This window comes from Mytilus edulis, chromosome 2 (genome assembly GCF_963676685.1).
Source record: "Mytilus edulis chromosome 2, xbMytEdul2.2, whole genome shotgun sequence".
Taxonomy (NCBI): Eukaryota; Metazoa; Mollusca; class Bivalvia; order Mytilida; family Mytilidae; genus Mytilus; species Mytilus edulis.
Genome location: NC_092345.1, coordinates 62,449,747 through 62,465,412, shown reverse-complemented (window position 1 = coordinate 62,465,412; position 15,666 = coordinate 62,449,747). Strand labels below are relative to the sequence as shown.

Here is a 15,666-nt window from a genome sequence, read left to right as displayed (position 1 = left end):
GCAGTTTCTAAATGAAATAGATGTTCATAGACATTAACATCCAATATGTGTTGACGTAGAATTGTACACAATGGTAACCGCCACAAATTCACACAGCCGATAAGTTATCATTTATAATTTAAAAAAGGAGATGTAAAAACCATCGAAGATATAATACTTTTGATTTAATGCGACACACTTGCCAGTGGTGCCCGAATCTAAACAGGTAGAAGGCCACGGACATAAAAAAAAAGTCTTCCTCGACAAGTCGTTAATCCACTGCCTCTTAATTTTTTCACTAATTCCAAAACATCCACTTTAAGCTTTAAAATAACGAAAAAACTGAGAAGTTAGACAAATGACGGTTAAAGCAATGCAATGTCTGAGGATGGAATATCCTTAGTATTTCAAACATTTCAAAATTTTATAAACAGTAGAAAACATACCAATGACACTTCATGCCAACACAAAAGTTCTGACTGGTAACTTTTTTTTTTTTTTTTTTTTTAAAGACAGTATGAAGAGCAAAACTTTGAAAATATACTTTTTTAAAGTTTCTGTATATTTTACTGATAAAATAACTGATGTTTTTGCAGTTACCACTGATATTCAGACTGCTTGTTTCAATAACAAAGTTACAATTTATGTTTTATTTTTTTCAATAATTAACGGATACATAATTCACCATAGATACAAGGAATAACATTTTGTACGGCAGACGCTCGTTTTGTCTAAAAGACTCATCAGTCACACTCGATTTAAAAATGTTTCAAAGGCCAAATAAAGTAAGATGTTTAAGATCAATGGAACCCAAAATTCCGAAAGGCTTTGTAGCTGATTTATAATTATGACCATATCAATGCTATTTCATATGAACACTGAAGTGATTTCTGCTGGGTTAGTGAAACTATCAGAAAGAAACCTCCACCAGCAATGGCATCGACCCTGTGTTTGTAAATAAACTCATTATAGATCCCAGGATTAAATTTTTGTACGACAGACCGTCAGACGCGCGTTTCGTAAAAAAATGACTGACCAATGCTCGAATCAAAAACGTTTAAAGACCAAATGAATAGACTTAGTTTCGGCAGTTTCCATTTACATTATACCGAGCATTATAAATACAGACTAGAACAATTTTGTGTAGATTATTAAGGCTATCAAAATGATCAAGTAAACATTTGTTTTTACTTCAAACATGTCAAAATGAACCTGACATTTATTTAAAAAGGTGGAAAACATAATGTTATCGACAAAACCAATAGAATACGTAGTTGAGTAAATTTCATATCAATAAAATTGTAAGTACAGAAGATGGCAGACTGAAATACAAAAGCAGTACGGTTTAAATGTGAACATTTGAATAGAAACTGATAAGATTGGCAATATCAATCCATTAATAAACCTGACACCAAAGAACATAAAAGAACAGAACAATTCCATACATGATTTTGCAGGTAAAAAATAACCTTATTATTGTTTATTTTTAGATTAATCTTAACCTTGACACACTGATATGTGTATTATTATATAAACACACGAGAAAAAGATACTATTTGTAAGTATGCAATTTGTATGATTATGACTATTTCAATGTTTATTCAAAAAGTGTATATCTAAGTGAGGCATGCCTGGTTCATGCTAAACACAATAGACACAAAAGTCCTAAAAAGGTGCCTTCCTTTTTCTAAATTTAAACCGAAAATATACCGAAAGCATAAGGGCAGCTAAATTTAGCGACTAAGATTAACAACATTTATTGAAAAACGCTTAGCTAATGTAACATTTGAAACCACACTGACAACATCTATCTATTACATTATGCATATTCAAAGTGATACGAAGAATCATTATGAGATAAAAGTAGAATGAAAATTAAATATGGATATTGAAATAAACCATAATCACGGTGGGTAAGGTTGTCCTGCGAGAGAACGTTCTGTGCTGGTGATTCGGTCCTGACGGGTGCTGGTGGGTCCTGATTCTGTGCTGGTGGGTTTGTTTACATTGTATCAGAACGACAATAAAACGACTACTTTGTTGCTTAATTTTTCTCTGATACGTCATAAGTACCATACAAAGTATATTACAACAATATTTTATTGCAAAAGTCGTGCAAGTTCGTTAAACGAAATTGTCCTGACGCTGTGCTGATGACAAGAAAAACGGTCCTGGTTCTGTGCTCCCATGTCCTGGTTCTGTGCCTTTATGGGCGTTTTTTCAATAAAAGCGTAACTTTCAGACCTAAATAAAACGGAAAATCAACTTGTCTAAAATCTAATTTCAAGAGTTATTTTGAATACCTCTATTATAGACCTTTTTGTAAACAAAAAGTGCAATCTTAGATATTCTTTAAAATGATATTATTTTCATAATTTGTGTACTGTTTCATAGGGGACTTTTGTCCCCTACGCGAAACTTCTTCTAAACACACATATTTTTTTGCAATTTTAAATGTTTCCTATAGACATTCCAGTTTGTTTACTTTAAATACTAGAAAAATCTCATTTTTTTCTGAATTGGAAAACCATTTTTATCGATAAAGATTAGACAGTACTTCACATATGAAGGTACAACTCATGTTACGTAGTGGACATTGATGCGTTTCGTAGTGGACATCAACCCTATTATATGTTAATAAAAACATAATTAAAATTACATGAAACTTACCCTTGTTATTTGTTTTGCACGAATATAATTGAAAAAAGATTAAAAAAAGACTGCATGGTAGTGGTAGTGTCCACTACGAAACGTTTTTCTCCCATACTTGTTTCGTAGGGGACCGTTTCGTAGGGGACATATTCGCATGTTTTATTTTTCCCCCATATTGCAATAGTAAGAAGACTGATCGTATTCATCAAACCATTTATTAAACTGTACACTGATATTTTTTTTTATAATTTTAAAACCAGATACTGAAGGAGATTTGACCCGTTTCGTAGTGGACATTAACAAAAATACGGTATCACTCTGGTCCATTTGATGTGCTCAATTTTTCTTACCAACAATTTAATTGCCGTTATAAAAGCATCACTTCTTTTGTAAGATCCTAATGTTTATATCTCTTGCAAACAAAAATTACATTGATTTTATAAAACTGTTTATTGGCAAATTTTAATGACTTCGTTTCGTAGTGGACATTTTGTGAGGGACACACCTTCTGAAATTAAAAATCCTATATTGAAAGCTGTTTATTAAAATATGTTGGCTCTGAACATACTTTTGAATTATTAAAGAGCTTATGTAAAGTAAAAATAACATTTATTTCTTCATTTTTTTACGATATTTTAGAGTATTAATGTTGAACAGGCGGTCTAGGGACATGCCATTTTGGTTGTTTTGGACAATTCAGGAGTCAATATCTTATCAATCCCTCTAAAGTTTAACTGTTTCCGCTTTGCTTAAAAATGTTAAATCTAATTCAATGTACTGACTGCACAAATATTACTAGCATAGATCAAACACATTTTTTTTAAAGTGGCTGGGACAAGAAAATACGTTTTTATTGAAAAAACGCCCTTATATTTTAGTCAAAAGTGGCAAATATTCAAGATCATTGATGCTTAACTGTAATTGACTAATTAGCTGTTATCTGTTTTCTTAAAATTGACATTATTGTGAATCTGTTTACTACAATTATGAAAAAAAGAACCCATGATTTTTGAATTGACTGTTTTCTGTTTTTCTCATTTAAAATGATTTAAACAGCTGTTATCGGTTATCAACATTTTAATGTATTGAAATTATAAACAAAACAGACTTACAAATCCAAGCGTCGCCTGACTTGGACCGGGCGCTAAAATGCTTGGGGATTTAACATGTTTTGTACGAATCAAAAACAAACCAAGTTGATCAAAGCAAACAATCAGACTCAGGTGAGCCTGAACACTTCTTAGATGAGTTTGGATAATGAATTCAGTGTAATCTAAACATTCTGAATAGTGTTTCTCTGACAAATTTGTACATGTATGATACTGTAGATACTTTTATTCAACCAAATGAAACTCAGCCTTGTTTCTGTGCGTTAGAATCATGTGTCTTCAGCAGCTACATTCAGATTTCTTTATAAACAAGTTAGTGCTGACTAAAAGGATGACTAGTCTATTATAGTATTGCGTTTTTTTTTACGTTTTTTAGGTTTTTTTTTGGAGGGGGGGTAGTAAGAGGGAGGTCTGAATTTGTCAGAGAATAAAGACGATATAACCTAGATAACACTAACAGAAATAAGATTTTTTAAGTTTTGCATTTTATAATTTCAAAAGAAAGTCTGTTGTCAAAGATTTTTGATAAAGAATTAAAAGGGGGGGATGAATGATGTGTCCTACTTTTCTATATTTAAATATATTTCATGAATAAAAATAAAAATATGCCTTAATTTTAATTGAAATTGAGTGAAAAACGAGTGACCGGAAAAAAATGCCTGACTAGAAATACTTATTTAAATATTGGTAATATCACGAGGCTTGTAAGTTTTGTGTTCCAAACACACCTTCTCTGTAGTAATGACTCGTTACTGAGGTATTTCACTTCACGCATTTATTTCATTTGCTGATACAGTGAATTCTTAGTACTATAACATTAACATGTAATCTTTGTATATATTTTTTTTAAGTCGAAACTAAAGCCAGATATATCAAACATTTGTTTTTTTTTATTTATGTGTTTTCAGGACAAAACAATCAACTCAACCACGCCTTGGAAGTAGAATGCGATAAAATGATTGCCCATTTTTACTCCCCCCCCCCAAAAAAAAAAAATGAAAAATAAAAAAAGAGCTGTTGCTGGATGGGAAAGGCGGGTCAGATATGCAAATTAAAATCAATATTTTATCTTTTCGTGTACTTTTTTTTCAGTTGAATTTATACTTGTTTGCACATACAGAAATCGGTTTTGTTAAATGTGCTTTTAATTTCAAAACTTAAAATATCTCATAGCTTCATACTACCAATTGAGTGATAATTATAAAAGTATATAAGATGCAAAAAAAAAACCCTAAATTATACACCTACATTTAACTTTTAAAAGCCATAACAGTTGAAAATCAAAGTACTGATGTACTGAACATCGGATGACAGCTGTCCGATGGATATAATGATAAAGACTTGTCTCAGAAAAAAAATCACATCTCTATACATGAAAGTAAGGTTTGTTTACAGATATAATTTCTTTTTCTGGGACAAATTCGTGCGTTGATAATAAATTACTGACAGGGAATTCAACCTCAACGTAATGACTGTTATATTGTAGTGATACAACTCCGTATACTCTGGTTTATTGTTATTTATCATATTTATACTTGTTTATTACAGCTACATGTATATATAATGTTCATGTATTTGTATATCATTCTCTTCTACTATATAAATAATAGTGCAGTACAAGTGCATATAGGACACTCTACTGAAATAATTTGATTTTTATAATAGAATGGATTTGAGTAGGCATTCATATTTTCCCGCAAAATATGTTTAATCATCCATGCAGAGTTAACGTTCATTGAGATTGCAAACGTTTTTGAGATATTCCTCCCCATGCGTGTGCATAGATATTACTGTTTTTTTTTTATATGTATATACATATAACAAAACATTTTAATGTTATTAATATTTATCTTATTTAAAAAGTATTCGATGAGTATTCATTAAAGAAATGGATTTATAACAAGCGATAAGGAATGTTGATGATATCTCTGTATTCATCATGTTCATAGATCGGTTAAAAACCCAAAACGAAAGTTACGTAATGGAAATCTAGGCGATATCAATACACCGGAATGCCCTCACTGTCATCCGCTGTAACAATACAAATCTACACATTTTACAAAACTGATTTGAAAAAACTAGTTACCAACCCGTTTCGCTATAAGCTCACCTGTGGCGAGGAGCGGTGTGAGCTACATGTATTGACTTGGCGTCCGTAATAACAAAAAAATGCCTATCTACCTTGTACTTCTCAGAAAATTCATATCAGATAACGAAACTTGGTACAACAACATTTATAACCAATATGAAATTTTGACCAACACAGTTTCCATTCAGCACAAATATTCTTGTTGCAATAAATAATTAAAAATGCAAAAGTACCAGTTTCCACCTCTTTAGTTTGTTTATTCATATATGTTAAATACGAAACTAGGTTAAAATAACGTATCTAACTATAAGGAGACTCACATTATCCGATAAATTGATAGTGATCAATCTTTGTGTTATAGTAGTCTCAGTTTATATATGTATATGAATATAATTATGAAAGACAGCATGGTCACCAGTATGTGAAGTCCCTAGATGTCATCTGAAGTTAATACTAAGCATAGCTCTAGAAATCGACAGATAATCATGACATTAAAAAAAAAAATCTCTCTTGTTTTCGAAGTTTTTGTAGTTTTGTTTTTACCTAAACAAATTTACACACACATAAGTATAGTATTGTTTATTTTTTTTAACTTGTATTCAATATATACATGGGCAACACCGGTTACTAGGATAATAATCCTGTCAATTGGTCACGTATGAATTTGGTAAAATAAATCAGAAAAAAAGATGGAAATATGAAAATTTACGTGCGATAGGTGCAACAGCATACCGACAATTAACATGATGGCTCACCAGGGTTGAAGCTTAAAAGTAAATCAAACTCCATAAAAAATTTATTTAAATATAAAAAAAGAAGATGTGCTTATGATTGCCAATGAGATAACTCTCCACAAGAGACCAACATGACACAGAAATTAACAACTACATTTATAGGTCACCTTTGTTCTGTTTGTTCCAACAAGTTATTGAGATTTTGTTGATAATTTAACAATTTACGACAATAAGAAGCTGTTTAGAATTTAATGCAAAGACTTTTTAAAGTCTTTCGCAAGAACATACTATATTTTTTTTTCTTATCCTAGTTTAACTTCCATGCAATCTCTACCCCTTCATGATCATGAACTGTAAAATACTTCTCGGTATCTTCTCTATTAAGATGTCTGATTTATACATAGTGATGAAATAACTGTTGTGAGCACAAGATTCATTGCACACTTTCAAAGTTCTGCTTTATCAAACATTAAAACATGAACTTTATAATCGGTACGATTGAGATTTGTATCTAAGAGAATTTGGTTTATCTACCAGTATTAGTTGAAAATGCGGCTTTGAACTAGCTTTCAGCAGCTGCGAGTATGCGTTGTTCAATAATTTGTGTCTTAATGTTATTGTTTTATGTGATAAATTATTGTGTTGTTACACCACTGTACCAATGATTGAGGAAAGGAGGAGGGGTTGGTTTGATGGAGTTGGGAGCGGTGTGTGGAACGCATATTTAACTGAATAAACCCCCCTCTTATAAATGTCGCTTTACTTTAAGCACTTTTAAAACTGTTTAAGTTAACATATTATGTAAAGAATCATCAATTCAAACACTTTTGATATCTTGAATAAAACTATTCTAATTAGATACATTTTCATCTGCTATTGGACGGAAGATGTTGCTCATTTGTGTAATATAAGTTACTATTATTTGAAAACGCTTATAAAACAGCCAAATGGATGCACTAAAGTAAAAATAGGAGTCACAGATCCGATTGAATACAATTATCAGCCAAATTTTATTGATTTTGAAACATTTGTTTCAAATATGACAAACTTTTTACCCAAAATCACCAGCACCGTATCAGGACCCACCAGCACAATGACAGGACCCACCAGCACAGTATCAGGACATACATAAACTGAGAAAATGCAAAATTTTCTTAAATTGAACGGGTTTTTCACAAAATAATTTTGTCTTTTGGATTTGAGTATAGACTTCATGAGCAATTTTGTTTTATTTTTCCAGTTCTAGATTTTCTGAAAATGAGCACTTTTGTGTTACGCTTACTGAAACAATTTAGAGGGTCAATGTTTTAATGGTTTGCTTATGAACCCATAAGAAACAAAATTGAAAATCTCAACTGTTTCCTTCCATTTTTTATGATAGAAACCGTCAAAAATCATCATTTTCGTCTTTGTTTACATTTTTTCAATGATCACCTGCACCCGTCAGGACCGAATCACCAGCACAGAACGTTTTCTCGCAGGACAACCTTACCCACCGTGATAATGGGATTGTTGCATTGGTCAACAATCGTTTAATATTGGTTACATTTAGAATTCCAATACATTTTATAACTGAATAAGAAACGATATCTCTAACACAGATGATGATTTCATTGTATGCAATGAAATGATAATACTTTCAATCTTCCCGAAAATTCAAAAGCAACCGTGATAATTTGGAATTTCGAATCGCCAACTTAATACTTCTCAGCAGTTACATAACCTCTGCAAATTGATGGTATATACATATTTATACTGCACTCGTTCTATTTGGACAGTCAAAATGCGTTTACCATATATTTCTTATTTTCTATGTCATATACAGTCACTGACATGATATCACATTTCCTCATGGATATAAAATAGAAATTGCCGAAATTATATAGACAATAACTGTTAAGTGTCTTTAAATATCAGCTGTATTTGTACGAGGCTAGGAAACAAGGTGTATGCGAGCTTTTAGCGAGCTACTACACCTGTTTCGAGCCGAGTACAAATACAGCTGATATTTAAATACACTAAACAGTTATTGTCTTTATCTTGCAATTAATTCTGTATATTGTTTGTGTTTTGAAAGACACAAAAACTAACATATTTAGCAGTTATTTTCGATTTGTAATCCCTTGAGGCCCGCGTAGTAATATCAAAATCACACGTTACGCTGAAGACGGGTTCGCAAAAAAGAATCTCGAATGGTCAACAATAATACACACGTTACGCTGAAGACGGGTTCGCAAAAAAGAATCTCGAATGGTCAACAATAATACATCGCTCAAGGTGAATAATTATCTATTTTAACATAACAACTAATTTCAACAGTAAAAACAAATAACAAAACATTGTCAAATTTGTTCTACGCTTCAGACTTGACATTCACTAAACATGCATGCTGAAATTGACATGGTTGATTTTGTAACACAATCATACACATTCAAGTTTTTGAAATCGACAATTGTCATCGTCATTGGAATGCAACTGGAATACACATTCTGAGGTCACACAGGTTCAAACTATACAGTGGGCGGAGCTTTAAAGCGATATCTGTATAGTATACAGATACAGCATAGCGATATCTGTAGGACACCCAATTGCAGGAAAATTAATTATTCATACGACCTATTCAACAGCTCTTGTTTTCAATGTATACAACGACTTAAACTTATTTTTTTTTTGCAATTCATATAAAAAAAAATATTTCACTTGTTAAGATTTTTAGTCTGCAACCTATAAATCATTATGTGTTATGCTTATTGTTGATAATTTAGTTCATTTTCAAACAAATTCGTTCACCATCGATTGCGAATTTCATCAGGTCATGTACATTTCATCGTGTTGCTTATTTCTCCGCCTGCATTATATGAGGCCTTTTTATAAAAGGGGGAAGTTTTCCAATAATTAAATCAAATGATAAAAATAACACATTAAACAACAATTGAAAATGTTTTTTTTTTTAGGATTGCAGTTTAAAGACAATAAATTTGGCCCGAAACGGGGAAAAAGCTCGTCTGAGCCTCGCATTTCCCCGTTTCTAAGCCTCGTCTTTATATCGTTGATATGTCAAGTCAGTGCACTATTATTGTACGCTCGTGCATGTTTCCACCACACGTACAATACGAACTTCTGCAACAGGTGTGAGCTCCTCATAAAATACTATTCCAACAGAGTAATGAGAAAAAAACGACTGAAATCGATGCTAAAAAAGTATTTTGGTGTCCATTTCGAGTTTTATTTTAACCAAAACTATATGTCTACCGTTCAACTCAATATGACATGTTTTGTGATGTCTGAGATCTTAAGTAAACAGAATAGTCACCTGATATTTAAATTTACTCCGTTGTGTTATGTTGACTCAGTGTGGATTCTCATCAAGAACGATGCATGGACAGTAGGGCTAGCATATCTGTCAAAGCAATTTTAATTGTTATGTAGCTCCTTTTGTTTCAAGTCTTCTAATTCCTTGGCCCTGGGGTAAATCAGGAAAAGCGCTTCATCAAAATAATCGAGCAACGAAGCCAAAGATCACTAGCACTTATAAATATGATGTCAAGATAAAAAAAAATACACACTGTTTCACTCAAATCACTGCCATCATCGTGTTACTGTGCTATGGTAAGTTTTTGTATTCTTGTCTTTTAATTTTGCTAATGAGATTTGTCTATATGCCTTTTCGTGTTTCTTTGTAACATATGAAATCGCTCTGTACTTATTTATCCGGGCACTGTGTTATTGTGTGCTATATTACATTTTGGTTTTCTTGTCTTTCTAATCACAATGTACTTGCCTTTATGCCTTTTTGTGCTACATATTTGTGTGTTTTTATATTGGTTAAGATTATAACACAAAGTTAGCTGCTGTACCCCATTTTTTGGACAATTTCACCTTTTATTTCGTTAGTTTTGTTCACACATCGATGTCAGTATCATAGAACTGTTATACAAGTGAGAAATTTAGCTGGCTATAAAACCAGGTTTAATCCACCATTTTATACATTAGAATTTAAAAATGCCTGTACCAAGTCAGGAAAACGACAGTTGTTGCCAATTCTTTTGATCAATGTATTTGAGTTTTTGATTTTGTCATTTTATTACGGATTTTCCGTTTTGAATTTTCCTCGAGTTCGGTATTTTTGTTATATTACTTTTAATAACCATTAGGCATCTACTAAGGTACGCCACATCAAACTAATGGGATATACTTGTTTATAAAACGCCAAACTCTCTGATTCAAATACATAAAAAAAAAACGAATTTTAAGGCTAAAACTACTTATTTTGTTGCTTGGCAGTCGTGATGTTCTGTCTCATGGAGTTTTTCTGTACTCTTCCATTAACAACAGACACAGTTGTAAAAAAAATGTAAAATTAAAAGGTGTCTTTTTTTAGGTTATTAAAACCCTTTTTTAATTTTAGATTGGCAGTATTGTTTGAAATGGTATTTCGATGGTTTCTATGCTTATTATTATATCTATTAGAATATGTTGAATCTGACAGTTTCTGCACAAAGGATTCTTGTCAAAGCGTACAACATGATGCGCTTCAGAATAAGATAATATTTGAACAAGATACTCTTTTCGCCGAAATTTTTCTACCATCTATATTGAAAAAAAGTAGATCAGAAATATCGCCACCATCAGATGATAGTTCTCTCTCAATTACCTGGCCTCGATATGGATCTGTCGTTGTTAATCAAGAAATGATTGGCGAAGTAGGATGTCAGGTTATAACATGGACAGTTACAAGTTTGGACTTTGAACCACATGACTGTATATCCTTAGCAGACGCATACTGGTATGGAGGATCAGAGTTACATTATCAAAGATGGCCTTTTTGTGAAAATGAAATAGAATTACAAGAATTCGTCTCTGAAGATGTAGTTGTTATCAAAGGATCGTTTGGAAATGTTTTAGAACCGTTTTGGATTAATTCTAACGGTGTTGCAATTTTTGTAGATCAATCAGTTCCTTTACATGTTAGTTTTAACTCATCTGGATCGCAACTCATGTGCTTTAAGGCAAAGTATAGCAACGCATTACGAAAGCAAGACGATGACTATCCAACATTAAAGTACACTGTTTGCAAAGATAAAAATATTCTTACAGTATTCCAGAAATTAAGGCAAAAAATTATGGATAAACCACAAGATATTCCCGATTTGCGGATGATTAAAAGTCCAATTTGGTCAACATGGGCCAAGTATAAAGTTGATATAAATCAAGAGAAAATACTCCGATATGCTAATGAGATAAACGAATATGGATTCTCAAACAGTCAGATTGAGATAGACGATATGTATTCAACAAAATATGGGGACTTAAATTTTGATTCCGAAAAATTCCATGATCCTATCGAAATGATTAAACAGTTAAAACAAAAAGGTTTCAGGGTAACTGTCTGGATAACGCCATTTGCTAATCTGGATTCGAAAGCCTTTACTGAGGGAACACGACACAACTATTGGCTCAGAGATTTATCTGGAAAAGTACCAGCTCTTGTCCAATGGTGGCAAGGAATAGGGGCAATAATTGACCCTTCAAACCCAAATGCAACTTCATGGTACAATAACCGATTGCAAATGATGAAAGAAAACTATGGTATTGATTCTTTTAAATTCGACGCGGGAGAAAGAACTTTCATTCCAATACCATTCAGTTCTCATCAAATAATAAATAACCCAAACATATTTGCAACAAAATATGTGGAAATGGTGAGTAACCATGGGAATTTGATAGAAGTGAGATGTGGATATAAATCACAGAAACATCCTATTTTTGTTCGAATGGCAGACAAAGAATCACGTTGGGGTTATGAAAATGGACTAAAAACCATTATACCTTCAGCTTTGACCTTTGGTATCCTAGGTTATCCATTTGTTTTGCCAGATATGATAGGAGGTAATGGTTACGGAGAAGTTTTAGCCAAGGACATTATTTTGCCAGATCGTGAACTATATATAAGATGGTTACAATTAACAGCGTATCTTCCTTCTATGCAGTTTTCCTTTACCCCATGGGACTATGATAAAGAAGTAATTGAGATAGCACATAGCATGATCAGAGTTCATGAAACAGTTGTTACACCTTTACTGCTAAGTTATGCTGAAAAATCAATGCAGCGTGGTAAGTTTATTTTTATTTTTTCAGTTCTGTAAGTCAACAATTTATCTGTTAATTGCTTTACCTTCATTGCTTGTACTAATTCTCTAGCGACGTCGTTTTTGTTGAGCCTTGAGGACCCAAATTCCAAAAAGTTGTGCCAAATACGTTATATTTAAGACTATCAACATAATATCAATGATTAGTAAAGAAGTCGAGACATTTTAGCGTGTACACTCTTGTTGTCGGAAAGCACAGTAATACGCTTTCTCAGAAAATACCAAGCTTTGTTCACAATTAGTCAATTTAATAATTGCTAGTTTCTAAATTTTCTGATGTAAAATATATTATTTCGGTACAAAACCATTGACTACTGGATGAACACCTCTAATATTAATCCAATAATCCCTGAATGCTTGACTGAGATTTGATTTTCTCTGAAATTTTCGAATGGAAATGTATGTACAAATAAAGTGCAACTGTCAGCCAATTGTGTAAAGTTGCGATAGTAGAATCAGATTGATTTTAAAATTTAGTATTTTCATAAAGTCTCCTGCTAAAATTTAGTTTTAAAGAGACAAAATGTTTGAAAAATTAACTAATCAAGAACCATACAAATTTGAATGAACCTGTTTTGTTTTTGGTGTTCATTTTTCTTATGAATAAACTTATCGTTGATACCGACTTTATAATGTTGTATACCACGTGTTTCGTCTACTAAAGACTCAAGACAATCGGAACTACTCGGCCTTTCTGGTTGCACGAAGAAATAATTGTACTGCGTAGCGAGAATGGCCGAGTAGTTACGATTGGACTCAAGAGTGACCCTCGAGGTAAAACACAACAAATGTCTAAGCTCAGATTTTGGGAAACCAAACTCCAATGATATTTATATTGCTCCTGATGAATTTTATAATTCCAATTATTCATAACTAATATTGAAATCATCTACTTGTCAATTCATTTATCAATGAAATCAGGATATAAAACCCATGTCCTTGTTAATGATTAAGGTGTGAGACTTATACTCAAGAAAGGAATTATTTCGTACTGGATAATAATGTCAATGAATATCTAAAAAGACAAACCGAATGATGAACCTGCATTGTCTTTAAGGGTCCTTATAGTTTACATAGTACTGGTAATTAAAGTTTAACTTCTCTATGGAGTTAATAAGATTATGTATGAATTACAGTTAGAAAACCAAATGTGTTTCATTGTATATTTTCAGGTTATCCTTTGATTCGTGCAATGTGGTGGATAGCACCAGATGATAAGGAAACATACAATATAGATTCACAGTTTATGGTAGGCAACACGCTCATGGTGGCACCTATCTTAGATCCAGGGGCTAGACAAAGGGATATCTACTTCCCGAAAGGGACGTGGCGAGATAATTTAAATGGACAAAACATTGATGGAGGACGATGGATTAAGAATTACCAAGTTCTTTTAGATCAAATAGCAACTTTTGATTTATTATAGTAACGTTAAATAAATTTACAACAGCTTTTAAAAAAAAGCATTATGATTTCTGCTATGTTAAAGTAAGCTATGTTTTTGTATCGTTTTTTAAAATTGTTTTAACTTATATGTTTCAGGTTAGGTAAAAAAAAAAATGAAGCGAGAAACATGATATTTTATAGTATATTAATGTTTTAACGAAATATTAATTGAAGTAACGTTAATCAAACAGAATAGACAAGTTTTGTATTCAACAACACCATTAAAATTTGTTGGCTTTTTTCAAGTATTTTTAGCTAGGGGTTTAATTGCTGTACAAATGGCAAATTAATCTTGACCATGAATAAAAAGTAAAATATCAAAAATACCGAACTCCGAGGAAAATTCAATACGGAAGTCCCTAAGCAGGTGGCAAAATCAAAAGCACAATCACATAAAGTATTAGTTAAATTTGACTTAACTGATAAAAAATAATAGTCCCTTATTATTTCAATATGTTCTGAAATTGATTTGCCTTTCTGTAATGATGAAAAAAAAATAAATAATTGCGAATTTTGAATTCTGCAGCATACTAGTATCAAGAAGGTGATACAATGTATAGTTAATATAATCGAGCAGTATTGTTAGGCTTGACCTTTGCTTAACGTACTTAATGTCAGTTATACATGCAGCTCCAATCATTTGTTTGTTCATTACTTCTCATGTATACTTTTAATAATTCAGACTTTTTCGTTCCAAGTAGATATACAATGTATGTAATAGAATATTTAAGCATCTTACAACTGACAAATAAAACTGAACATTTGTTAAAAAAGTATGTATTTTATTTTTCCTAATGTTAGATATACTTGAACACACCCGCAAATCGCGGGCATATACATCTTGTAAACTGTTGTAGGATGAATTTTTGTAAAAGATATTATGACTGGAGAAATTCATATAAGGTATCAAAAGCCCTCTCCCTTTTTTCAAAGTCCGTTATGTGTTTCCTTTCTGTTAAATTCAATTATTTTTCGTGTTTCTGGCCTTATACCACAATTATTCTTCCCATTTGCTACAATGCATTTTTTGGTAAAAGTCAAATTAAATTAAAAATTTGCACCGCTTCAAACATGAAATAAATGAAACTGCTTATTATTCTAATAAAATGTGCTTCTAGGACAATCCATCAGTGCTTTTCCTTTTGAGAGCCCTATTAAGATGCGAATGGTAGGATTTGAATCTCGTATAAATGACATTTAAGGGGTGGTCTGAGGGGCCTTGATCCCGAAATCCCAGACTTAAAAACATGAAAGTCCGAGGTGCGTATTTTAGCGAAATTCATATCCGGCGACATCCCGAAATTTAAAAAAAAATATTCCCGCATCCCGTAAAGATCAATCCCTTAATCCCGAGCTTAAAAACACCCGATCCCGAAGTCCCGAATAAGTCCTGCCTCCCTCTAATCTCTATCCTACTTCCATTTTGGCCAAATCACTACTTTCACTTTCAATATTAAATTTTTATGCCCCATTTATCATGGGAATTACGTTTTCTAGTTTGTTCGTCC

At 32.2% G+C, this 15,666-nt stretch overlaps 2 protein-coding genes across 2 annotated transcripts in view; one reads left to right on the top strand and one right to left on the bottom strand.

The window, feature by feature from the left end:
* Positions 1-15,666, bottom strand: part of LOC139512619 (nose resistant to fluoxetine protein 6-like) — a 499,632-nt gene that overhangs the window by 361,085 nt on the left and 122,881 nt on the right. The window lies entirely within an intron of this gene.
* On the top strand, positions 1,458-14,688 carry LOC139512621 (myogenesis-regulating glycosidase-like). The gene is made up of 3 exons (XM_071300367.1): positions 1,458-1,537; positions 10,972-12,677; positions 13,885-14,688. Exons 2-3 carry the CDS (start codon positions 10,991-10,993, stop codon positions 14,136-14,138), a joined length of 1,941 nt encoding a protein of 646 aa, XP_071156468.1. The 5' UTR covers positions 1,458-1,537; positions 10,972-10,990; the 3' UTR covers positions 14,139-14,688.

Coding starts and splice junctions, on each gene's coding strand:
- LOC139512621 (XM_071300367.1), top strand. CDS start 10,991: ATGGTATTTCGATGGTTTCTATGCTTATTATTATATCTATTAGAATAT. Junction 12,678..13,884: donor TGAAAAATCAATGCAGCGTG/GTAAGTTTATTT, acceptor GTATATTTTCAG/GTTATCCTTTGATTCGTGCA.